The sequence below is a fragment of the Bradysia coprophila genome, chromosome III, assembly GCF_014529535.1.
Source record: "Bradysia coprophila strain Holo2 chromosome III, BU_Bcop_v1, whole genome shotgun sequence".
In the NCBI taxonomy this organism is placed as follows: Eukaryota; Metazoa; Arthropoda; class Insecta; order Diptera; family Sciaridae; genus Bradysia; species Bradysia coprophila.
This window is the reverse complement of record NC_050736.1, coordinates 475344-502962: the sequence shown is the minus strand read 5'-3', so window position 1 is coordinate 502962 and position 27619 is coordinate 475344. Positions and strand designations below refer to the sequence as shown.

Below are 27619 nucleotides of genomic sequence, written 5' to 3'. Positions count from 1 at the left end.
TCAAGAGCTTGTACATTAAGTCGATTAAGTCGTCGTTGAGTTTGACCAGTGAATTTTGACAAGTTACAAATTATAAATTATATGGATAGACCTGTCAAAATTTTCACATTGAACTTCACCTGGCATTACTGTCCTCACTCCAAGTCCAAGGTAATCGAAAGGTTAAAAATCATCCACAGATAACCTATCTGCAGTAAAAATGAGCAGGCGCTAGGTTGAAACAATTATAATTTCATTGGAAATCTACGAAATTTAAAGTTTTTGGTGCAAAAATTTCAATTTTGATGACAGAGTTTACGTTAGGGTGGTTAGGATTCTCTATGGATGAAAGTATAATTGTCTAAGTTTGACTTTACATTTATTTGGACGTTATATACTTTAAATCAAAGACTGGGCGTTAGCTCCACCTCTCCAGTATAACTCTCTGCCTTTAACGTTTCTTCAACCAATCATGTAGTCAAAATTGTTATGGAAATGTCATCGTTGATGGTTGGATTACAAACTTTTCGAAATGAAGACTGATCTATTTACAAATTTTAAAGAACTTGTAAATGTTAACGACAGCATAAAATTTATTGGGGACCCACATGATGACAAGTACAATTGATGCAAAATAATCACCCTCCCACGCGAGTTGGGTGTCAAATGCGCGTATCTATGTTGACGATATCTACCCAACAGTATACAACCTTTGTTGTATCGCAATTTGTTTCTGGTTTTAAAGAGCTTTCGAAAGCTTCAAACATAAAAGGCAAACTTCTAAGAACAAAGCTTGAAAGCTCTGAAAATCATCAAATTAAATCACAATTATCGTTTCAGCTCTACATTGTAGTATGAACTATGATAACTAGCACAGCACTGCTAGCAGAGCTGTGTAAGTAGCCATCTGCTGAAAGTCAAGGTCAATCAAGCGGGGTTAGTTTCCATATTAATATATCATTTCGGATTATCTGGCAGAGAACGGGGGATTGATGAGTCCAAATCTCTAGGTAGGTTAAGTTTCTCGGCATCTCGTTCATTCTATTCTAGAATCCATCTTTTATTTCAAACACAATTGTTCTAATACACAAATACTGGTGCTTTAATAGTTTAAAAGAGTAAAAACACATTACATAGGTAGACAAGTCTTAATTTATAGAGTTTAAATATTTATCTTTGGTGGAAATATAATAGGCATGACACAAAGAAAACAATTTCATTATAATTGAAATTCCACACAGACGCATTGTAATCAATTCTTCCCCTAATCCCTCACATCCGATATCAGTGCCACTTCGTTCGGTTTGATCGTGTTCAACGTTATATTAGATGTTCGAGTTGTCGATGTCCGTGTTGTGCCACTGGTTGAAATCGTTCCTTGCTTCCTCGGCGATGATATTCCACGCCAAATGTTCCATCTGTAATGTTAGAAAATGTTTCATTCGAACCATTCGTACCTATTGTGCAGTTTAAAAGCAATAATTGTGATGTACACCGTGCTCCCGAAATATAAAAAGTTATACGAATAAGCCACAAGTGTTTCGTTTTCCTTTAAAATTGGTGTGTAAAATTTGGTTATTTACTTTGATTTTTAAGAACATGGGGTTAGTTGTCGTTGTGATTGAAGGTAATATTTACATTTCTTATTGAGTAACTTAAAGTCTAGTTAAAATTACAACAGAACCTATAGAATCCAGGTTTCAACAATTCGATGGGATGTCTAGGTACTATTAGTGAGTAACTCAAAGGTAGAATAGGTTAGGGTCTACATAACAGACGCAATTTGGTCGATAGGTGGTTCAAAGTGGTCAATTTTAAGACAGATATTTTGTGGATTTCGTTGACGATTTGTGATTTGAAAATTGTGTCAATAGAAAAGATAAGAGAAGCGCAGCTGCGTTGGTTTCTACAATCAAAATTTTAATGTTTTCTTAGCTACGCAGTTTACCCTAGCGATACTTTTTCTTGAATCTTGGACAATCAGTGCACCAGTTTTATAGGCACGATGTAATGTAGAATAATTACGATTATATCAGAGATTTGAACGTGATAAATTATCGCATACTTAAAAATGTATGCTAACACCGAACGATAAAAGCAAAATACCATGCAGGGCATTACATTTTGACGAATTACTTCGATTATGATTTATTAACATCACTGATAAATCGGTGATTCACTCTTAATGGGCGTTGATTTGAATTGAAAACGTTTTTGCAAACTGAAGTGCAGGCACTCACTTAACGTTTAATAGACTATGCAATCAGGGAGTCAAAGTTTTTCTAATTTGCAGAAAATGTTAAACCCGACCCCGTGTTACAGTTTACCCAGTTCAGACGTATCAGAAGCCTACATATCAGTTTTTAAAATAAAGAAAAGTGAATTTATGCCGGCACAAGTTGCATGTAAAAAAAGCAAAAGGCTCATCGTGTTCCCCCACGTCGTCCATTATGGCCAATCCGGGCCTGATCACCGATTTATCGACTAGGGTCGCGACTTGAGACTCGCAACTACTAATCGAATTTTTTCAATAAAGTTGGATTTTTTTATTGTTTTATAATTCAACGTTACTGCTTTCAATTGGACATTGACGCTCAAATTTCCTGCATTCTCGAATGCGATTCCAGTCAAACTAAAATAACGCTTTATACAGATCTGCCACGGCAGAGTAAAATAAACCAGGCAGGAGCGGTTCATTTTCGAAACGTCAAATAAGGGACCTAATACACTGGATGAAAATGAACTCAAATGAACACTGACATAAATTGAAAAATTTTATTTGCAAAAAATATAGGGCTACTAGATTATTCAGGTCCCTTGTCAAACGTCCACTCCTGCCTGGTTAACTTTACTCTGCCGTGGATCTGCACAAGGTTCTTTCAGAACTTTGGATATGCATACCTTGCGTATAGATTAACTAGTGAACTTTTGACATTTCTTCCATATATTTTATGTCAAAAGTCTACGAAATCGTGAAACTTGCACTGCTATAAAAACTTAAATAAAAGAACGCCACCAGAACCCTTAATATTAAATCAACGGTGGTGCGTCACTAAATTCTAAAAAGAATATTAATTGAAAGAGGTAGAATTCCATCACCAAACAAAGACCGTAACTAGTAATATTGGATGTAAATAACAAAGAAAAAAAAATTGTATTAGTCAATGTTCACCGAAGAGTCACCATTACCAAAAATAGTATATCGTTTTACCTTAATTTTATCGATTTTCTTGTCTAAAATTTCATTTTTCGCATTCTCGAAGGGCAGAACATAATTTCGTTCGAATCGATTTGAATTAAATCCATGTTTTCTTGTAAGCTTAGAGCTATTCTAATTACATGTAGAGTATTTTATAATAACGATAAATTTGTCATGTCATCGGCTTCGAGTAATCTTGCTGAGATTCCTGAGATTTCTTATTCATCTGGGCTTAGACGCATACGTTGTTGCTGCTTTATCAATGAACGTTGATTCAGTATAAAACTTATACACCTGATGAAGTCTGTACATAATCCAAGAAGATTGTTAGAATCAAAGAGTGGAGTCATCCAATTGTAAATAACGATTATTCTTTTGTGCGCGTGTCGTTAATTATTTTCTTATATTCTACGTCTGTTCAATCTACGTGCATTTCTTTTATTAAAACTTCGTCTGACCGAGGATATGATCCCTCCAAGGAAACGGCCAATTTATTATCTTGTAATGTTTACTACACACATTCGAACGCATCACTGTTCGATTGATTTTAAACTGTATAATGCTTCCATTTGGGTCGCATAATTGTTAGTCTTAACAACATATAAAAACGAATGCAATTCTGTACAGCATTATATTGACTATCGTCAAATATTTTGTGTATAATTAAGAAAAGGGTCACCGACATTATTTCATTCGACACACGGGATTTGCTTCGATGACAAATAGTTCCGATTAAAGCTAGAACATTGATCAATTAAAACATCGACTCTTGCAACTTTTATAAAGTAATATTAGAGTTAGTTGCCACCGAGTTTACAAGGAAAAAGACTCCAACTCACAGGAAATGATTCTTTTTTTAATAAAAATCCGAGTCTTTCAGCAAGAGCTTAGTCCATCATCAAAGCCACACGATGTAATTGACATATTATAGAGCCAACGAAAGTGCCTATTAATTAAGCAAGTGACAATAAAACAGGTAATTTCCAAAAAGATATTCTGAATAATTTCTCAATGAAATTGGAAAAAATCACTTTTGACCAACATGGCACGGATGATCTTACTTTAACAAAATCGATGATTTTAAATGATATTCATTCAATGTATTATCTTGTTAGTCCACTCCACAAATTATTGTTGTATATGCGAGGCTATACAGACATTCACGGTTTGATTGTAACAAGTTTCGAAATGCAAATATTTACTCGCTGCAACCTTCATTCGCATTCGCATCTACGATCCCATATTTATCATTTATTTAATGTGGTTAAATTGTGGAATTTGAATCGTTGGCCATTGACCAAAAATATTCGCATTTAAATTAAGTAATGGAACCAGTTTGTCGGTAATTTAAAAAAAAAAAATATTTGTTTACATAACAAACCGATAAAGGTGTTCTTGAAAAGGGTGTGACACACTGTCTTCCTTGTTGTGAGCGTTATACGAAGTGAGCGAAGTACAGACTTTGTGAAAAATGCTTAAGATGAGTTCACAGTTGGAAGACATGAAAATTGCATGCAAAATGCTTGCAAAATCAGAGTTTCCATTAAGCATGAAAAATATTTTGCATTTGTCTCGTACATTATCTTGATGTAAACTCTGATTTTGACAGCATTTTTTTTATGCATTTAACACGATCTGTGTGCCTTTAAAAAATAGTCCCATGCAGAATAATTGAAAAATGTTGACATAAAATGTATGAGCCATCTGTCAAATATCTTTCATGCTTGATGTAAACCTGATGTAAACGCCTTGAAAATGTGCTTTGATGCTATTAGCGGGCGAAGTCTACACAACGGTGTGCCTGAACCAAATTTAATCAAAATTAATTAATTATTTCGGAAAGCACCCTTCGAACAAAAGTTGTTTGTAATTACTAAATTTGGTTCAGGCACACCGTGGCGGCACCTCTTTTCCACTGAATCTTGCATTTCGGTCATGGAAGTACCTTTCAACAAAAGAGTTCGAAGAGTATCGAAGTAATGGTCAGAGAATTTTTCATAAATAGATTCTTCCTTGGTCTTAGGTTTCAGTTCAACCACAAACATAAAAATTCGGATGCAGATTATCTTAACTCTTTTCCAAACTAAGTAAAATTTCAACGGTGGAATCCGATTGCTTCCTTGAAAACTATGCCGTTAAGGAGAGTTAAATGGTAGGCAAAAATAGACTTCATACGCTTGTAACGCATATAAACTATTCAATTTACTGTCTATTTTAAGAATCGAATTCCAACGTGTCAGGTATATCATCAGAATCGAAAATGCTTTTCAAAATCATTCGCACGTCCCACCTAAATTATGAGAATGTTTTTCCGCACATTTTCTAAACAAACCGACAAAATGTTATTTATTATCTGTATTAAGTGTCAACAGGTGTTTGTCTCGTGCAATCGTAAAGATACGACTGGAAAGAATTATTGGATTTTCTGTTATTTTTGTTGTCAGTTTTTCTTTTGAGAAAATGTTTGGACGTTTCGCTTGAAAATTGAATGAATAAATTACCTCTTTATGATGAGCTCTTTTACTTTCGGTTTCATTACAAACAAGAAGAATATAACGACACCTTGTATGGCGTTCGTTAAATCGGTTACATAAAAATACCAGCCACCTGGTGATATTATCCATGAAATCGCTTCCATTGTCCACGTGACACCCATTACGATAAATAGTCGAAAGAACAGTCCAAATCTGTGACGGGTGAAAAGAATATTCAATCAATGATTATCATGGTGAGGCACATATGTTCACAAAATTAGAACTCTGATCAACAATTCAAAATGATTTTTAAATCCGTTTCCCGATAATTCGTTTGGAAATAAATCAAATTTTTAAGTAGTATGTCAGTCAGTGATGCTTTCAGTTATGCGTCTGATAATTTTAAACAGTTTGTTGATAGTGTAATTTCACAGCATGGTAAAGTGGTGTCTTTGTACTATGTCGAAACTTACATTTGTGTCCGTGACCATGTTTCGCGTCCGAAATTTTGTTCGCTGGTTCTGTTGTTATATAACAAAATGATTCCAAAAACCCCAATCAAAAAACTTACTTTGCTTTTTCATTATCCAAATGCTTTTGATGCCGTTTGCTATCCTCCTTGGCAGTAACTCTTGACATTTCCATTTGCACTTTACGTATTTTCAATGCTGTCAATATGAAAAATGTGGAGTTGCAGCTCATTATCAAAATGATTGGCAGGTACAAATATAAGAATTCAGACAGTCGAGCCTCTGCGGAAGTGAACAGTTCTGGGGTAATTGTATGCCAGTAAAAACTAGTTAACAATTCTTACTCTTCAAAAAGCACGTTTCTGCTCCCATTCCTGGTTGGAAATTCGATGAAATGTTGGAACTAGCGTCCATTAGGTAGCACAGTGCCACCATAAATATTGTTGAACCCCATGCATATGCCGAATATACCAAGAATTTTTTCAAATCAGCAAATTTGCTGATACCGTGCATGCCACTATTTACAAGAGCAACAAAATGTCTTTAGTTTTATTGATATTTTGTTTCATAAAAATTAAATGAAAAATATGAAAACAGAAACAGAGAAAAAAAGAAAAAAGGTTAGAAATGACAGATCGCAATTGATTAAGCTCCAATGAACATATTTACCGGAAATTCCACCACAAATCAAAACTGATTACACTCAGCCAAAAGAATGCCGATATAAAGGCGAAATAGACAACGTAGCCCAATGTTCGGCACAGTATCGGTTCGACATAGGCCGATCCATTCAATTTGATCCAACCGAGTGTTATGTAGCCAACAATTAATCCGAGTAAATAGCACACCAACGATTTACCATGCACATTTCTCAGTTCGGGAAGGATGGTGTAGACCAGTATTGTCACGACAAGGAACGGTACGCTGATGAACATTCCTGTAAATAGAATTATTTAGAGCAAAATGTTTTAAATCATTCAATTTAGGTTGAATCAATTGCGAAATTCAATTTAAATTCGAATTCACGGTTCTATTTTCACTTTACAGTAAAATAAGTTTTGATCTAAATTTAGTTTTCTAGTTTTCTCAAACTAATGATTCTAACAAAGTGATTCTATATTTCTATTAAACGATGACACATTAATTTATTAAAAAATAATAATTTTGGAGCAAAACATGTAATCTAAAAGTGATGCTATAAATTTTCTTTTAAGCAATAGTCTGGATAGTAAGTCTTTGTTTATGATTTGGATATAGGTGGTGATAATAGTTATCTTCCTAACGAATGCTAAAAGGCTTTTTTTTTGCGAACGAGAGGTTTCCAGCACGAGCCGGTGGTGACATACGAGTTAGTATAATAACGTTTTTCCTAAATGACGTTACTGACACTAGTTAGGAATAGTAATATTCACAACGCAGACGAGAAAATAGTCATTTTCTTCCCTCCGCTGAAACTTCGGATGCCTTTGTTGTGAAAACGTTGAGTATACCTCAGGAAAAAGTTGGAAAGTTGGACTTGTAGCCCTCGCTACGCTCTGTACACAAACAAAGCCCTAGAAAAACAATTTCCAACTTTTCTTCCCTCGTTGAACAAACAGCTATTGTACACAGAGGAAAAAAAAGTTGGAAATTTCATTTCGATGGTGTTGTTCCACCCATGAAAATGAAACTTTCTAATTTTTTCCCGAGTTAAACGTAACAATGATAATTTTGTCTACTGCAGCGCTAGTAGTAACTAACTCAGTGATACAATCGCTAAACCGAACTGGTGTGCATACGTTATTTTGCACCAGCTGGTCACATACAATTCCAAATGGGACCAGCTGGTGCAAAATTACGTATGCACATCAGTTCGGTTTAGCGATTGTAGGTTTGAATTTTTGTATATGGAGGATGCGAAAGCTTTGTAAATATCTCGATTATTTGTGCAAACTTCGGGATTTTAGAGTTTTGTCAGTAAAACAGTAATATTAAAACGTTTAGAGATGATTCAAATCTATCATAGAGACATTCCTATCGATCTCTTTTGACCATTTTTTGCGTATATATTCAACATGACGGAAATCACCACTTATTGGGCAATGGGTAATTTATTGATAATATTTTAGTCGCCATCGATAATGAATGTTACAACCGAAGCTTCCGTTCAACATCAAGCAGATAAGATAAGATGGATAGTTATCTGATATTCGAAGACAAAATTGTATGTCCGGAAGTGAGATTTGTATTATTTTTATTTAGGTGCAGCACTAGTCACTTTCAGAAAAATATTTTTGCTTATTCTCATTAAAATTAAATATTTTACAAAATTTGACAAAAAAAAAATGGGTAAGACCACAGCAAATGTATATCAAAATTGGAATCGCATCCGATGTTGGAAATGTGTGTACACACATCGTTGTGTGCAGAATCTTAGCAGTACCAAAAAAATCCGAAACATCCATTCATATGGCAAAAAACCAACCTCACACACAGTTATCTAAAATACACATTTTGATCATCATAAATATATCGACAATATCGAAGATAATTGGCGTTTTATTTGCTTAGCACTTGCACATGTAAATGAAAATATAATGTAGGCAACACATTTGAAGTGGCTGTGTTGTAATGAGTAATCAGGGTAATTTATATAGCAAATTAGGTGCTTCATTTCATCATAATGGCTTCCATTTTTCGATCGAATTCAGAAAAACGTTATTAGTAATCTAAATTATTATTTCTCTGCATTAAAATTTATAGAATCACAAACGGCATACATGTGTGGCTTATCATCAACATATTATTACAATTTATACTATTTTACTCGCCCATTTGACTAACGTAAATTTCGAATTTTGCGTCGATATAATTCATTGTGGTTATTGAGGTTCCGTCTCTTAATCATTTGTTTGTGAATAAAATAACTTTTCGGAATTCAATATTATGATAATATTTGTTGGGAGAAAATACTGGAACAATATTTTAAACAAAGGAAAATCGGTCCCATTAATTCTCAATAAATCATCGAGAGAAATTATAACATTTGCTATAGAGGCTGTATTTAAATCGACTCGATCTTGTATTCGGTCTCTACCAAAAAGGGCATTTGACCGGCATAGCCGATGTCTGTAGTATTTATTATCACAAAAATCTTGCGAAAAAAATCATATCCGGTGCTTATTGTGTTAGCCAATGTTTAAACAATATTTTTCTGAAGAAAATGTTTTGCTCATTCTATTTTGTGTATAAAGCGAACATAGACTTCGGCGAACTTTAATTTCAAGAATTATTTTTATCACGAATCCTGTTACGGGGATTACTACATTATAATCATTCATTCATTCATTAGGCTTTACACAAAAAATACTGACAATTTTCGAAAATCATTCATTAATTAAATTGGCGCGAATGTGGAATAAGGAAAACACATGAGAGTATACTGGTTTCGCCTCCTGTAGTGTAATATATTCGTTTGACTGTTATCAACATTTCTTAAAATAGATTTGGTAAATTTTTTATTATAATACCAGCATCAGTACAAAGAGTTGGACGTCCTGCATTTTGTTCAAAATTAGGCAAAAATTATTAAAATTAGTTTTTTCTGCAAATATGACTCGAAAATAAAATATTGGATTTTTATGGTATGGTACTGATGCGTCTTTTGCGACTTCCATTTGGTTTTGTCTAATGCGTCTAATGAAAGTTCAGGCAATGACATTCGAGCTAAGTCTTAGGCTTTAATTAAGGAATCGCAAATGGATGAAAAGCAAAAAGCTGCAGTATCCACTGACTGTACCCAAGGTCACTAATGTTATAAATAACATTTAAATTGGTCACTTATAAGAGGAGAAGTTAGGCTTCACAATAGTCGTCTTAGTCTTGACAAGCTAAGTCAGATAATGTGGTCTCATTTAGCACCGAACGTTTTAAAAATGAAGTAAAAGACTGGAAATCAATCTCGTGAATATACTTTTTGATTAAATGAAGTGATAGATCCGATATGCTTGCTGTCCGTGAAAATTTGTGCATCTCTAATTGTTTGTGTAAGAATTTGGCTTTGCGCAAACGCTCAAGTGCCACATTAAAGCTGAACCATTAATCAATGAATTATAAAATATTATCATTTTCAATAAATTCAATATCCATGATATTAGCAAATTCTTTTAAATGGGTTCGTATTTCAAATTAATGATCCTTTTAGTTTATTAAAAATATTGCTGCTGATGTATAAATTAATACAAATTGAAGAAGAAAAACATTAACATTATGAGCGGAAAGTTGTAAAGGTTACGTAATGTCGCGGATGATATATTATATTTATATGCAAATATAGCAGCTAGGGGTTGGAGTATTTGTCTACTTATTGGAAAATTTGTCTAATGAATTAAACACATCAATATGAGCTCTGCAATATCACAGACTTACGATTGATTGATTTCAGTTATTTCCAATTATGAAATTAGGTTGAACGTGACATCTATCAAATATGTTTTAAAAAGCTAGCACACAGTGTAGTATTTTTGTTGCACTACTCGTGGTAACATTTTGACAAATTTATAACAAAGTGTTTTGTAGTTCTGAACCACTAGTTCACATAACTTCGTAAGAATACCGAAATAGTGATTGTAAATTCGACGGAAGTCATGGTTTGATTCGACATCCGGTTTAATTGTATGTAAATTAGTGTGACGTTAAAGTTTCGCCACCAGGTTTTTGGTGTCCTTGGTAAAAAAGAGAGACTTTGATTTAGAACTACTTTCTTTCAAAAGTTTTGCGCTCCCAAACTGAGAATTTTACCAAATGTCTATATGTGAAATTGCGGTGAGGTTAAACGTTAAAGTAATATGAAGCACCACCTTAACAGAATACGAATTTGAAAAAAAAAATTGGATGGATAACAAATTACAATTTACTACGGATTTTGTTTACTTATAAACCAACAATAACAATAGCCCAATTCCCGTCAGCAATTAATGGAGCTGGTAAATTTAACTCTAAAATTCGGTTAAATTTATCTATCGATCGTTACATTTATTTTAGCTCACACACAACATTTTTGATCGGATCAATTTAACTGATAAGTTGTTAAATTTAGCAGCGCTTACAAGAATTGAGCTTATATCATTTTACAAAAGGAAGAACAATTAATTGGCATTTAAAAACCAGCTGCGAGAAGTTAAAAACCTGAATAAGAGTTACAATACGTTCGTTACGTGATTTTTGTGAATGAAGAGTGTTTATGGTTTATTTATTACACTTTATAATAAATAGCTTGTCTGGCAGTCTGGTAAATAAATTAAAGAAATGGTAGGAATGAGTCAGAGATGTTCATTCATATGTGTAATTTTCGTCCGGTGTTTATGTGTTGTACAAATCGTTTCTAGTACTTATTCAAACAAGGCCACACAATGCATCGAATCTTCACGTACAGGAGACAGAGGACGTCAATGAAATTTAGTTATCATCTTTTTCGGGAAAAATGTAACATGATCTCGCTAATGGCAGTGGTAAAACCGTATAAAGGCGAATAAGTAGCTTCGTGTAGATCAACTGAAAAACAGCTGAAACGAACAGATGTCGGATTTGAGCATTATTTCACAGGACTATCAACACGACAGAGTAAAGTTAACCAGGCAGGAGCGCTGATTTGACTAGGGACCTGAATAATTTTTCAATTTACGTCATTTGAGTTCATTTTCATACAATGTATTAGGTCCCTTATTTGACGTTTCGAAAATGAACCGCCCCTGTCTGGTTTATTTTACTCTGCCGTGCTATCAATGATTGACGCTGTCGGCAAGTCGGTCACTTCTGTCACTTCATCGAACAATATTTTCATGGACAAATGATTTTGATATTCAAGTTTCGCAACTCAAAAGACCGTCTCGAAGGTAGTGCCATCGCTGATTTTTGCGGTAGTGAGGATAACAATTTCCACAATCTACTCATATCTGAACTTCACTGACGTCCTCTGTAAAAAGATTTTTGTTTATTACTACAAGCATTTCTTCTCCTTTGGAATGTATAGATCACTAGCGAAATTTGTGGTATGAAGGTTTTCATATCTGAATCTATAGTCAAATTATGTGCTCACAAACACACTTAACTTGTGAAAAATTACCATAGTTCAATATTTTCAAATTATCTATGACATCATCATTTGGAATGGTGAGAGAGTTCTTTACTTATTGTTTTGCCTACTGAATAAGCATCCAAAAAAATATGATAATGAAATGTAATTATACGAAGAACTTTACTCTGTTTTATGTAAATACAGTGAAAGACAATGAAATTCACAGTGTGAATTACAGTTGGAATGAATTTGACCACAGATAAGTTGTTACAAAGTAAACATTGTTTCTACAAAAATAATTGAACATCCAGCATAGGTCACGGTGAGTAAGAAGATCGTATGGTGAGATATTCAGATGGAACGCCATGGACACCCGCAATGTTTTTATTTTATCGTTGGTGTAATGGCATATAGCATTTTTGGCTTAGTTCCGTACTAAATTTGTCTTATAATGTTTTACCTCAAGCATCAATTTGCATCAAAGTGAATCGGTCTACTCATTTCCCAATCCGGGAGCTAAACTCTTGTCCGGAAAAGTTACATTTTAGGGGTTGGTGAAACATTCACGCGACTCTGAGAAATTTATTTAATTTTAGTAATTAAATCAAATGCTTAATCTACACGTAATGTGGCACGTGAGTATCACACCATTATAATGGCACTATTTGCAGAAGTACGAAAAAAGAATTAAAAAAATTTATTAGGATTTTCACAGCTTGATATATATACTCTGTACGGGTATAAGGTTAGCCATAGCCATGTGGTGTGGGATTAATTAATTCTATGACGCGATGTATGATAGTATACACCATATAATAGTATCTGCACCAAGCACTAACAAACATTCCTTTGTTCGTTGAAATCCAAGATTTTACTTTAATAAAATAAATGTTTTACTGATCACATAAAAATTAATATCTGAATCGATCAGCATGCCAAATAGTAAATATTATGAAAATGATTTTTGGATGGCGCGTATCCGCAAATATATTTCGATAAAATAAATAAGGGGGAAACTAATAACATATACACAAAATATAGGTTGAACGTGGAAGATTGGAACCAAACAGCCAGACAGTGCTACATTATACAATTGGTTTTATATGCGCACCGAATCCTCCACAGTTCGATCTCCAATTAAGCATAAATGAGTGAATGTAAATAGCAGAAAGACATAAACGAGTTTAATTAGAGAACAAGAAAGCTCATATTTATTCATTAGCGCTTCATCTACGAATGAATTTGTTGTGCGAATGAGTGATGTTATTATACGATAAATGTGTATAACCACCAAACAAAATGGAATTGTTCGTTTTTGTTGAAACGAGCAGATATTTTTTTACACAGACTTTTAAGAAGTTAATAAGAAATATTATAAGTAAATGTCGGATGAGTTGAGCGATCCAATGCTCTTGAAAATATTTAGAAAATTCTAAATAACGAGAGAAAAAAAACAGCAACAAGTTTGCAGACTCATCATATTTTGCATACTCGTGTGCTGTTTAATTTTTGGCTGTTATTTTGATTCTTAGTATTCTGTAAAATAGAATAGAGCACAGTGGATGTACAACATTCTTTCATCGAATTAGCATATCCTGTTTAAAAGAACGATGAAATAATAATAATTAAAATAATAACTAGGTCACTGCCTGAGTGATATCTCGGTTAAAGGGGTTCACCAACTCGTCAAAATAAAAATTTGGACTCAGGTACATAATATTTATTATATATCGAGTGGCTGAAGGTTCGCTTGCTCTACTGTGAGGTGGACTTTATATAAAATTCTTTACTCACTGAGTCCCCGGTAAATTAGTCATTTAGAACTCAATTCATGGGGGCTTAGTGAGTAAAATAACTTAAGTAATTGTTTGGATCTTTTCACTTCGCCTTCGTCTCGAGCTACAAACGCCACACTTAGCAAAATAAAATGTTCCAAACAAGGACGTAATCTACTCTTCTAATCTTCTAGCATGAAAAGTTGATGGAAATTGGCTGGTAAATCACTGCATAGTCTGCCTAACGTTTAGAAGTTCATGTAATTGTTTACAGTTTTCTACAAAAAAAATTCTTTCAGAATAGCAACGAGACATGACACAAATAAGCGATGCGTATGAGTAGTGCATATCTTCGTATACCAACGTATCATAAAAATGTATCAATTTTAGCTCCAGTCCATTTTCAGCACTTTGGTCGTTGAACTTATCAATAGAACCGCATTAATAAGTTCGCTAATAAAATGAAGAACTATTTTCGAAAAAACATTTCCCCATATTTTGACCAATTCTCTTAATTTTTCCCACTTTTTTCCTAATTTTCATTAAAAACATTTTTTGGTAAAATTTGGGAAAATGTTTCACCAAAAATAGTTCCTGCTTAAAATCAGTCAAGTTTTAAGGAAGACACTGAATCGGGAAGTTCTTTTACAATTATGGGAAGAGCTATTCTGTTTCTATATTTTCCATATTGCAACCTTGATTGCATGCAATTCTATGCTCGTAATCGTGAAATGAATTACATTTTCGCTGTTGCTTCGAATTGCGTACAATGCGATAGAAAACAAAGATACTCATTTCATTGTGAGTGACGCGGAGTTGTCTTATCGGTAGACGAATGACAACAAATTTTACTCTGTTTTCTATCAACTAACTAACATGTGGGCGTTTTAATGTTTTTTGCTACAACAATAAATTTCCGTCTCGAATAAAATATTTCTTAACGAGTTCATTATAAGTTGCATTTTTATGACTTACCATATGGAAGCCAAGCATCTTTGGTAGCTGAAGCTGGAATAAAGCATGTCATCAGCGATATTTCGATGGTATCGTTGTATTGTATGGGATTCAAGCAATATTTATTTTTGCTCAGCATTTCGGATGGCGGGTCGCCCAATAGAATACTTCCGTTCTAGAAGTCATAATAAATCAATTTTTCAATTAAATTTGTTTTCCATCTCATCACGATATACGGATAGCTCACCCGAAACAATACCCAGGTATCAGTGTCCGCATATTTTGATGGTTCCATCGGGTTGATTTCGTGGCACGGTTTTCCGACGACATAATTAAAAATTTCAAAAACTTTCTCGTCTTCAAAGCTCTGTCCGTCACTTGTAACACTCACAGATAAGTCAGATACACTATCATTTGTATAGCAATTAGTCCGATATAGATACTGTCCACGTGGACAACACATTCGTACACACGGCGCCAGTTTACACGTACATCCACGCACATGTGGAGCTACCGGCTGTCGATACGATTCATTCACAAATTCGTAATCATAAACGGCGTGTAAGTAGCTGGGATAATAGACTCCCTCGAACGTTATGCTACCATCATCCTCATTCTCCTCTCCATCGGTTATGTTGATTGAGTCCAGATATTTGCATGGCTTATTTAAGTTGTCCAAATATGCATTTGATTTTACTACAAAGACTAGTACCACTACAGCTACGGTGATGAAGAAGTATTTATTGTGACGTTGTCGAATAGCCATGATGCCTTTTTGGATCTAAAATAAATAAAAACATTTCGAATTGATCAAATAAAAGTCGCTGAGTCAAATTTATCTAATGCTAATAATATAACTCTCTTCTGCAGTTGTCGCCATTTATCAACGGTTATCGTGATTGGGTCAGATTTTATTGCTATCAAAAATCGTAAGAGAATAAACAATAAGGTCATGTTGTCTTGTGAACATCATCAGACTCGCAAGTGCGACATGACTAATAAAATTCGTTGTAGATAGATAGATAGAATAAGTGGGTGGCTTAAATTCGTTGTAAGTGAATTTCCTTTATTTCTTGCGATTTCATTGAAGAAAATAGGTTAAACCTACTTGCTTCTTGTGAAAAAGTTTAATGTTCCTCAGCGAAAGTGTTCTGTTTACACTTCGCGGCCCATTGTAAAATTTGATCTAATTTTTATAACGAGAAATTGATGTGACAAATATCAGAGTTCTCTTTTAACATCAATGCATGAGAGATTTATATATTTTGAAAAAGAAATTAAATTTGGTCGTTATATCTATAATATACAACTTGGCACAATCTACATGACGTGACGGTGGCGATTGTGCGTTGTCATTTTAAGCGTACGTTAAAATAGACTATAGTCGCCTTTTAAACGGTCAGGTTGATTTGATAAGCCGTATACATACAAAACCCATAAAAAGTTATTTTTAACTTTTGAATGGCACCAAACGTTTACTGCCCTGTAAGTATGTGGCTAGGGCATCGATAAATCGAATTTTTGTTGATGTGTTTGAATCTCGAAGCAAAACTTAAGCTGACACTTCCCACAGTATTTACCTCGTTGGCAGCTGTTGTTTTAAGGATATAGAAAAAATAAGAAATTGTCTGGACGATAAAAGTTGTTATTCTTAGCCTCTTCAACTTGAACGTACATTAACATTAACAAGTCAAAATGAAATTGAGCAGACATCATTTTCTGAAATTATAATAAAACATTTCACGAATTGGTCAAGTATTTATATCTGGTTCTGGAGATCGCAACATTTTTATAACAAAAAAAAAACTCTAAGTCTCATTATATCCAATCCAGCTTGCTCATAAAAAAAATATTTTTTTGGTACGGTGAGAACGCCTATTTTTTTTAAAGTAAATTCAAAATGCTAAAAAAAAAATAAAACTGAACAAAAGATAAGATATTTATTTGCACCAAATCAATAGATTCTTTTTTTTTGTATTTTCTTAATCTTATCTCTAAAATAAGGTAACTTTTTGATATCTTTTATCTTCCTGTTACCCAGCGTATATTATACCTATCAGTTTCTTACGTTGCGATTATTATTAACTATTGCTCTATGTAGAAATGTATTTGATTCACGTATTCACGAGGGTTAATCTTATCTTTCTGTACAGCAATGTTTACAGCATAACAGGAAAATGTAAATTCTCTCAACTTTTTGAAATATGAATTGATTGATTAAAATAATTTCCAGCCTGATGCCCCGTCCATATTTTTTTTATAATGTGGAACTAGTGGCAAATGTTGAAATTTGATATTGGAAATGAGTAAATACAATCGAGTGCTAGGCAAATAAATTGCTGTTGAATTCATTTTATTGAAATCCCAAATTGATATGCATATCATTGAGATATCGTATACACATTTAGCTACGACCGACTAACATACACGTCCATTTGAATTATCAACAGGCTATTAAAGGCGATTATTGTGCGTACATTTGTACGTATCACAACATACCTGTTAATTTTTAAGTTTTGTGTATTGATTTCCTCTGTAAACTATACCATTGCTTTGCTGGCTTTTGACGGTAAACATTAAAAAAATGATAATTCACAAACTTTATGTGTCTTCGTGCCTATCTTAAAAATCCGGTATTTATTTTGTATAGTAGCTTGTACAATGTGGACTAGGTAGTTAGAATTTAGATTCGATGGAAAAATCTTGAATACAAATGGAACCGTGAAACGCGCGTGTTGAAAACAATGTAATAAAGTGGCTGCTAGCAATGACTTTGTTTATTTGTCTAAAGTATGTTTATTGTACTTCCAAATTTCTTAATGGGCAGTTGGTATGGGGAATCACATTACGTTGTATAATTTTATATGTCCTGTCTCGCCGCAAAGTTATATCATTTTAGGAACAAAATATTCGTGACAATTTGCTATTTCCTCATGTAGATTCGCTAATTTTTATGAGCTTCTGTAATTTTTGTTTGTCCATTCACACATTTTATTTTTGCACAACAAACCAATGGTGGTAATATAAATTAACGAACAGCATAAACTCATAAAATCGATGTAGTGGCATCAATAGCCTCCCAAAAAAACATAAAATCGATGTAGTGACATCAATAGCCTCCCAAAAAGTGGGGGTTCCTCATAATACGCTCGAAAGAATTGATTTTTAATTGTTTACAAACAGTTCCCAAGAAGAAAAGTGGAAGTCGTACAGGAAAGGTCAAGCCTGAGTTACAACGAAAAACTTTCATGTCAAGTAGTGTAGTTATGGCATAGTTTTAAAGCCTGGAACTCGAAATGCCACCTATATTTTACATGGGTAATTTGGTTAATTTACCTCATCTGGTTTGACGAGAGTAGAATTATGTCGCGAGATTTTGATTTTTCTAGGGTCGAATAGCTTATTATATTACTAGAGAAAACAAGAGAATTGGTTTGGGAAATCACAGCATGAAATATTATTTTACCTAACTATGAATAAAAAGATGAAAAGTAGAGTTTTCGTGTGAACTTTGTTGATCCTCGGCGCTCGGCGAAGCCGATTTTTATCCCGTGTATGGATTTTACATGCTTGTGCTTGAAACATGAAAAGTCCGGTTTTCGACGCATGTAGCAAGTAGAAAACTATTACATGCTTATGCAAGGTAAAATATACTTTACGTAACTGTTTGTGACGGTGAAAATACAGTTACCGTGCACAAGCATGTGGTTACTTCACTCGCCTTCGGCTCGTTCCGGAAAGTTCACACTTGCCAAAACAACAAACTTACGTAATATCCTGTTATTGAACTCAGTATTTTGCTTTGTCGCGTGCGCACCTATGGGATTATGATGGAAAATGGATTTACTCGGATGAATGTGTCACCCTCGTATCCATTTTCCATCATTAAATGGAAACTTGCTCCCACAGATACGTAATCTACTATTAAATGGGAAATAGTTTTCATAAAAGTTATTAGTAATGGAAAATAAAGTTCGGATCCCAGGAATATGTAACAAATTTATTGTTACTGTCTAACTAAATTACGAGTGTAGCCTCTCAGACAATACTTTATGACTCTATCCGAAAATCGCTTGTTGTTCTATTTTAATGAGAAGAAAAAACGCAAAACAAACATTTATACATTGGTGTTCTCATATAAGCGCGACGTGCAAATGTTTCTCTTACAGCGATTGAACAAAACGTTTTTTATACTTTTTTTTTCAAACAAATGATCACAACTTTGTAAATTAAAGCGGACAACAAAAAATTGAGTACTTGTATAATGGGAATCCCACAACAATGCATGCTAGAAAGACGTTAATTTTTCTTAGCTTGTCACTACACGTCTACGAATAACACAAAATTACTAACGTCGTCATAACAGCGTGTTATAATGTAAGGTCATTAAGCGGCGCATGTCCTGCTGGCTGGAAAATCCAGGAAAATACGGGATAACTTTATTAATATTTAGATAGAAGCTTTTGAATCATATGGTTACAAAATTGAAACATTGGGAATGTGTGTTATAGTACGAATGTTTAAAAGAACAAATTAAGTCCACTGAAAATTCAAAATGAAAAGTGACTAAGAGTAAACAAGCGCAGCGTTGATATACTCTTATATTCACGATATTCTCATATCAGTGAGCGTTTAATGGTATATTTCTCAGCATATGTCCTGATTTTCCTCATTAGCTACGTTCGAAAGGAAAACTTAGGACTAGTGCTGATCAGATCAACATTTCACGACTGGGTTCACAAGATACTATTTCCTGGATGAAAGTGAGGACAATGAGGAAAAACTTCGTTCACGCTAAAAAAACTCGCGAAATTGGCTAAAATCAATCGTTTAAGACATTACGTAAATAACTATTTAAATTCATATCCACTGATTCACCCAGCATTCAAATAGACTAAGCTGAAGATACAATGAAGGAAAAATATGGTTAATAGTATAGTTATATAGCTCAACTAACCCGACCGAAGTGTGCATAAGTTTGTAGGTAAATACAAAGAGAGCAATCCCACTATTATATTACTACGAAAATCTATATTGAACTCTCAGAAATCCTAAATTACCACCTCAGTCACCTCAGGGAATTTTTCTTTCCTCAACACAATTCTTTGGTTTGATGTCTGTTCTAAACCAAAAATTCGATTTAAAATGCACTAACATCAGTCAATTTCATAATTTAAAATCGTTTCATTGTTTCTGATAATAACTAAGGCGACGATAAATCAACAAGTGTATTTCCATACAAAACAACACGCCCCATCTTCTGCTCAGTTGTTATATTTGTGCAAAGTACAGTACATAACAGGTAAAAAAGTGTACAAATAAATTGACCAACCTTTTTCCTACGAAACACCTTTTGTACAATATTAACAATTTATTCCGATCCAGTCGACATTTCAACACATTACTAAGCACATTTTACTAACAAAAAATACTGTGAAAGTCACACACTGATTTATTTATTTATTTTTGATTGAACAGTTCCTTGTGATGACACCTTTTTTCATACCGTGAAGGTATTTCTAAAGTTCATTTCGATAACAATAATATTGAACGACTCTGAATCACCAGCTCGACATTCAAAATAAAAATTTAAATTTCAGATAACACACTAGAGTGGACGTTACGTATAAAATTCCACCAAAATTCGATAAAATTGTATTCGACTTAATTTACACTAAGATTTGCACGGATTTTGTTAAAGGTAACGATTTTACCATTTATGCAAATTTATATTTCACAAATAGTGTTTATCATTTAGTTAGGCAACCGAATCAAATAATCACAACAGCGAAAAAAAATCGTTTCAAAATTTTGTTGTTAAACAATTTCTTTGGTAAATTTCAATTTTTTCTCTCTCTGTGTTTCTATCGAACTAAGAAAACCAGTTTCCAGTACATTTAAACTTTAAATATTATCACATACTCAACCGGTACTACGGTGTCACTTTCAATTGCAAAATAATGATACATATCGACAGAGAAGCTTCGATAATACTTTGAAAATAACAGACCGATTCACCAATTTAAGTATAATATTCTGCAACACTTGCTCAAAATGTTAACTTCACTATTCCACATGGAACGATAAAAATTTACAACTTGAGGATTTTTCAGTTTATCTTTCTTTTGATTTGTACAAAACAAACTATAAACGTTTTGTGCGCGAGATTTGATGACTTTAATCCGACTAACACCATCGGTTTGAGGATACTGAATCATCCATCAAGCCGTACGATAGCACATTCTCTGAAAAAAAGTAAAAAAAAAAGAAGAAAAAAAAACGGTTAGAGCGAGTAAGCCATATTTCGGACGATATGGAACTTATTTGAGCAAAAATATATACGACAGTGATATGATTACAATACCGTTCGTTGGAAATAGGATTTCGCACCATTGCAGCTTATATGCCTTTAGCTTTTTTGTTGAGTGGAACGGACATGGTTATCGTTGTGTTAGTATTGCAAATTTCAATGTAAATTTTACGCGTGTTTGTTTACTCGTCTATGTATATAAGCGTCTTGCAGTGAGCATCTTAAAGAAGGTTTTGAATTTGCATTCGATTCATTATAAAATTTATGAGATCAAGATGTTCGGCGCGAAACAGAAAAGCGAATACTTAGAATGGTTTAGATTTTGGATACATGATTTCTCAGTAGAAAAATCAATTACACATCGTAAAGAAGATGAAAGTCTTATATATATGTATAGATCGGCATGGGATCATTTAATTTTGAACAAAAAGGGAGTTCTAAGAGAGGCTATGAAAATGTGAAGGGGTATTGTAAGAACTTTCCCTATGAAACTGGGAACTAAACTGCGATACGACGTCCTTAGACTAACATTGTAAACGTTTCATGTTGAGCCATAGTAGGATGGTTGATAAAAATACGTTTGTGAGTTAATCAGGTTTTGGGTAATTATACATTGAAATATAATCGAGATTACTTCAGCTTCTGTTGCTTAGACTTCAGATTTGTTTTCTATGCAAGCACGAAATGCAAATTATTTTTATTGAGATTGCAAGCGAAAATTAATTCAAAATTAATAAACAATCTACGTAAGAGAACAATGTCGCATAAAATTCATTCCAACAAAAAACCGCGACATTGAAACTGGGACTGATAAAACGTTCCATGTATTTATGTGTGTATAAATACTAGAAATCTCATGTAATGCAGTTCCCTTTACGCACATCCATGTCATATGTTATCGGCAAATACTAAAATGAGTGATTAGCTCTAATTAATGTGGTCTCTGGTAAGAAACTGCGTCTTAAAGCCGAGTTTTAAATTAATGAAGTTCATATCTCGTAGAAATAAGTTAGGACAGAAGTAATAATCTTACACAGGTACTTATCAAAACATATTTACATCCTCCGATCTAAGTATTTTCAATAGATCCATATAAAACTTGTATGCTTCATTAATTTGACTTTGCTTTATAAAACCAGAGGTATCAGTTTCAATTTTAAAAATCTTTTCTATTCTTAACTGCATCTGCTATGCAGACTACCTAATATTCCATTCTACTCTGTTGATCTAATCGATCTAATCGCTTCAACAATTCAAAAATAAAAATTTATATTTTGTATTTAAAGGTCAAGCTAATAATATAAAATGTAAACACTACCACTTTGTATAGATGATCGCTTAACATATTTTCGGTTAACACATTCCACCTTGCTAATTTTTTTCTTTATTACTATTACTATACCATAAAAATGTGTATGGCTATGAGCCATATTTAATGAAATTCATACGCACGCAATATTTCGTATTTTTTTGTACATTTACACAATATCCTTGTTTCACATTTAATAATAGTTACTCCTTGGGGTAACCATCGATATAATATGCTGTAGATAATGAGACACGAAGAACGAAATTCCAGAAATATAGCACACATACAAGTGCAAAAAATACGAATCACAACACAAAACGAAGAGAAAAAGGAAATTGAGAAATGCAGAGTTTCAATTATTTTCAAATATTTGTATGACATTGAACGCAATCAATTTTCCATCAACACTGGAACCACCGGGTCTTTTTCGAAACGACGGTAAGAGACCAGACGGTTTAACGCTAGTTCCATGGTCCCGTGGTCAGCACCTCGTCTGGGACGCTACGTGTTGGGACACACTTGCAGACAGCCATGTGAGAATTTCATCGAAAAGTGCAAGACGAACCGCAGAATTGGCATCGTCTTCCAAGCACACTAAATACAGCGAGCTGAAATCCAATAACTACGTTTTCAACGCGTTTGCTGTAGAAACATTAGGTTGTTGGTCAGTCGAAGCCCTTCAATTGATTAATAAAATCGGTCCGATGCTCAATGACGTGACCGGCGATCGTCGTTCTCACAGCTATCTAATTCAGCGGATCTCGATAGCCATTCAGCGTGCCAATGCTTCGTCTATAATGGGGACTCTCCCTCCCACGACGAAACTTGACCAAGTTTTTTACTTGTAAATCATCGAATGTAATTTTGAAGTTTGAGTTCAATAAATAGATTTATTGTATGACATTACTTCGCGCGCTTTCTCAAAACGTAAGTTACGTTACACATACATCCATGTGATCTTTGCGCATAAAGTTACTTTGACATTACTTATCTACCCTATATTATATCGATGGGGGTAACCTTAGTTTCATGATTTATTGAGACTACCGATTCAATGCAGAGAAATAGTCGTACATCTTCATTAGCCTTTCACAACGGCATTTAGGGGATAGTTATTAATCGAATCGTTGAACTATCGTTGAACTAAGGTAATTCAACACATGTAATGTTTTTTTTTTGTGGAATTCTGTTGTATTTCTAGTATGTTTGCCGTAAATTTACCAAAATGTTAGCGCTCTATTTTCTTTGTCAACTAACTTCACAGGGAGGACATATAACAGATATTTACCAGAGTGAAGTTTTTCACAATAAAATAGAGCACCGCAAATAATGAAATACTGAAGTGCAGGGCTAATTGTTCATTTATGACGTCGTTGTCGGTAGCAAAAAGTTTTACTCGTAATACATACCTCCAAAAAATATTTTCTTTATTTCATATAGCGTTTGTATGTTTTTATCGGAAGTGTATCCCTGATGATCGTAAAAAATTTCGCAGTTTTTTTTTCTAAATTTAGTGTCATTATCATACTCGCTAATGTAATTGATTTAGTACTGTTTGGAAACGATCTACTATGTAAAGACTATGTAAGTCGTTAGAAAACTGGGACACTTTTCGTCGTTTCTCTTTTCGCCCATCAAGCATTTTCTGAGCATATGCTAAACAACTACAAGGACTAAAGGTCGCCCCGTCTAATAAAAAAATTTATGTAAATTTGGTATAAACACTCCTTAATCAAGCGATGTTATTTATTTCGAAGTATTTTTATTTTCCGAAACATTTATGCCACTCATACAGTATGTACTGTACATGCACATGAATATTATAATGGGTTGTTTATTGGTAACAAGAATTCGTCATCGTTGTGAATAAAAACGTTTCTAGAACATATGGCAAAATTAAAATTGTACGTATTTGGTTAGTTGGTTTCATTAATATTTAAGAAGCTAGCGCTGTGGTTAGCACAATATAATTTTTTTAACTAAGAAATTGACATTACATCTCCAGATGATAAAAATCGATTCGTGGTCTAGTTAGAGATACATATTTAAATATCAATTGAAAGGTCCATGACTAGAAAGGTGAATTATAATACGTAAAATACGTAAAATTCGTGGTCCGTTGCTCTTGTACTAAAAAGATACAAAATTTCTGACTGGACTTTAAATACACCTAAGACCACCTAAAACTTTCATACCGTCAATAAGTCTTTTAAAATATGAATGGGATGTGCAAATCTTCCTTTCAATTTGTAATGCAACAATTTCAGACTGAAGTTCTCAGTTAATTAACACAATACGTATAATAAGGTAAAATAATGTGACTCACATGAGTGATCATTTAAAATTAGAAGACAACAAGGTGACTTTAGAGGCTAATGCTTAGTTTCCTCTTACCAAAAAAGTACTCCGTGTGAGAGACAAAATTGAATTTTTTAAATTTTTCCTTTGTTTATTTGACAGTTTGCTCTCTCACGGCCCTCTCACGGAGTACTTTTTGTTGAGTGGAATGGACACTTAACTTTAACATTTACGTGCAGACAAAATAGTGCTTATGGCGAGGCTTATAGCCTTTTTTTGTGTACCCCTAATTGTTCGACGTCATTTCCACATCGGTATGATTGTTGTCGTCCATAATAGTGACGCCGGTGGCAGAGTTTCGTGTTGTTGTTACACTCCTTTTCGATTGTAGTTTACCTCGCCATATTTGCCACCTAAAATGTTGACAAATAGAACTTAGCGCAATATTTTTGGCCGAGACATTCTTCACGTCTATTTTTTACCATGAACCAATGATGGCTCATTTTTGTGCAAATGTATACAAAAATGTGGATCATGCTACATTTTTCATTAATTTATATTGTCAAAATGTGCCATCATGGTTTCTTGGTAAATTGTTATTAATTAATTCAATTGCACTGAGAATCTTCATTCAATCCTTATTGTACGTCAGAAAATGTACGTAAAATGGGAGGAAATGTGTGTAGCTTGTACCAAGAAATGAAGATATTTTAATGAGAGATTTTAATGATGTTTTTGTGACCATCAAAATTAAGTTATCATTAAAATTACAAAAATTTATTAAGACAGTCAAGGGATCTGACCCACCCAACAGATGGGACTCAGTAATGCTTCAAGACATCACAGTCATAGTGGTAAACATATTATGAAAAAAATTACCTTTTCACCATAAGTTGTTTTACTCTTGCTCTCAACACGAACAGGAAAAAGATTATAACACCTTGTATGGCATTCATCACATCTGTTGGATAGAAATACGTTCCTTCTGGTGAAATTATCCATGAGATCGGTTCCATAGACCATGTTACACCCATTACTATAAATAGCCGCATAAAAAGTCCGTGACTGGAAAATGGAAAGTGTTGTTACGCTCTTAATACATTTCGAATAGATCTGAGTTTTTCATCCATTTTACTGAAGGCAGCCCAAACAATTATGGACTGCATAACTTTGTAAATCTTACTTGGCTCTTTCCTTATCCAAATTTTTTCGATGAATTTTACTGTCCGCTTTATTGGTCATTTTCTCCACTTCCATTTGAACTTTTCTAATTTTCCAGGAAGTCAACACAAAAAAAATTAGATTGCTGGTCATTATCATCATGATTGGCAAATACAAATACAGCAATTGTGACCATCGTGACGCTGTAAGATTCAAATATTTCCAATCATAGACCTATTTGCCCGCCTTATAGAATTACTTACTTCCTAAGAAGCACTCGCGAATTCCGATTGCTGGCTGGAAATCGGTTGGTACACTTGGGGAATTATCCATTGCTATACATATCGCAACCATAAGCATAGTGGATCCCCATGCATATAGCGAGAAGTAGACAAACTTTTTCAAATCATGGGTATTACTTCGTCTGCTGTGAATACCGCTATATAATTTGAACAGAACAGTCGAACACCCATTAATCAGAGCAATGGAAATGGTACTAATTTAATGTACAAACCAAAAATTGCGCCATAAGTCGAAACTAATTACATTTAGCCAAAAGAATGCAGACAAAAAGGCAAAGTAAGTTATGTAGCCTATCGTGCGACACAATACTGGCTCGATGTACGTCGATCCATTTAGTTTAATTAAAGCAAGAGTTACGTATCCAACCACTAATGCGCATAGGTAGCTCACAAGTGATTTTCCGTGCACGTTCCTTAACTCAGGGAGAATGGTATAGACTATTATTGTTGCTACTAGAAACGGTACGCTGATGAACATTCCTGTGGTAATGTGTATCATTTAAAATACTTATTGTGTTCTCCATAAAATGGAATATGGTCATTTCGTCTTAAGCTATCACTCACCACACAAAACCCAATAATCCCTTGTTCGATCTGGCTCCTTGAAACAAGTCAATAATGTTGTTTCGAAGGTGTCATTACTGCCTACCATGGCAGTAAAACAGTATTTGTTTTTGTCTAAAGTCTCAATTATAGGATCACCCCTCAAAATAGTTCCGTTCTAGATTAGGAATTGACAGTAAAAATAGACTTCTACAGAAAATGTTCATGTATCATGATTTATCACCTTTAATAATACCCAAACATCTTCTTGCCTCTCTGCTGGTTCCATCTTATTAATACCGGCGCAAGGTTTTCCCACCACATAATTAAAAAAATCAAAAATGTTTCCTTCCGAGAATCTTTCACCATCGGAAACCGTTACAGACATATTGAAAACGTTTTCATTTTTAGCACAAGAACTTCCATTCAAACCTGGTGTCAAATATTGTCCACGCGGACAGCACATTCGCACACATGGCTTTAATGGATCCATGGCACAAATGCAACCTCGTTCGTGTGGCGCTTCTCGTTGTCGATATGATTCATTTATGAATGCGTAATCGTAAGTTGCGTGTAATGTTTTGGGATATGAAATGCCCTCGAACATAATGGAGTCGTCATCAGTATTCCTGATCCCATTTGTTATGTTGATCGAGTCCAGATATTTGCACGGTACATTTAGATTGTCCAAATCAGCATTTGATTTTGTTACAATTATCAGAAGAATTGCGAAAACCGTCTCATGGTGTCTAGCCATTTTGGAGGGGGTTTTAATGCTTTACTTGTCGTA

At 34.0% G+C, this 27619-nt stretch overlaps 2 protein-coding genes across 4 annotated transcripts; both read right to left on the bottom strand.

Annotated features, from left to right (window-relative positions):
* Positions 1–1057: 1057 nt before the first annotated feature.
* LOC119074775 (G-protein coupled receptor Mth2-like) lies at positions 1058–21122 on the bottom strand. Of its 3 annotated transcripts, XR_005087249.1 has the most exons (9): positions 20239–21122; positions 15154–15687; positions 14928–15081; positions 6792–7059; positions 6467–6663; positions 6224–6404; positions 5680–5865; positions 3191–3482; positions 1269–1397 (listed from the first exon to the last, which is right to left on the bottom strand). XR_005087249.1 is itself a non-coding variant. In XM_037181059.1 (8 exons), the coding sequence occupies exons 2-8, from the start codon at positions 15670–15672 to the stop codon at positions 1244–1246; spliced, it is 1635 nt and encodes a 544-aa protein (XP_037036954.1). In that variant the 5' UTR covers positions 15673–15687; positions 20239–21120; the 3' UTR covers positions 1058–1243. The 3 variants fall into 3 exon arrangements, 2 of the variants coding, with proteins under 2 accessions (XP_037036954.1, XP_037036948.1); XM_037181059.1 differs by lacking the exon at positions 3191–3482 and having other exon boundaries at positions 1058–1397; positions 6467–6639; positions 20239–21120; XM_037181053.1 differs by lacking the exon at positions 3191–3482 and having other exon boundaries at positions 1058–1397; positions 20239–21117.
* A 3648-nt stretch (positions 21123–24770) lies between these two features.
* LOC119074718 (G-protein coupled receptor Mth2-like) lies at positions 24771–27619 on the bottom strand. The gene is made up of 8 exons (XM_037181001.1): positions 27074–27619; positions 26851–27007; positions 26499–26766; positions 26248–26423; positions 26007–26187; positions 25703–25888; positions 25040–25236; positions 24771–24897 (listed from the first exon to the last, which is right to left on the bottom strand). The coding sequence occupies exons 1-7, from the start codon at positions 27584–27586 to the stop codon at positions 25110–25112; spliced, it is 1608 nt and encodes a 535-aa protein (XP_037036896.1). The 5' UTR covers positions 27587–27619; the 3' UTR covers positions 24771–24897; positions 25040–25109.

Bases quoted from the DNA above. Each gene is read 5' to 3' on its own strand.
- LOC119074775 (XM_037181053.1), bottom strand. From the start codon at position 15,672: ATGGCTATTCGACAACGTCACAATAAATACTTCTTCATCACCGTAGCT. The intron at 6,405-6,466 runs GTAAGAATTGTT...TCACTTCCGCAG, and splicing joins AGAAACGTGCTTTTTGAAGA to AGGCTCGACTGTCTGAATTC. The intron at 5,866-6,223 runs GTAAGTTTTTTG...CACCCGTCACAG, and splicing joins TTGGATAATGAAAAAGCAAA to ATTTGGACTGTTCTTTCGAC.
- LOC119074718 (XM_037181001.1), bottom strand. From the start codon at position 27,586: ATGGCTAGACACCATGAGACGGTTTTCGCAATTCTTCTGATAATTGTA. The intron at 27,008-27,073 runs GTGATAAATCAT...TTCCTAATCTAG, and splicing joins ATGTTTGGGTATTATTAAAG to AACGGAACTATTTTGAGGGG. The intron at 26,424-26,498 runs GTTTGTACATTA...CAAATTATATAG, and splicing joins GACTTATGGCGCAATTTTTG to CGGTATTCACAGCAGACGAA.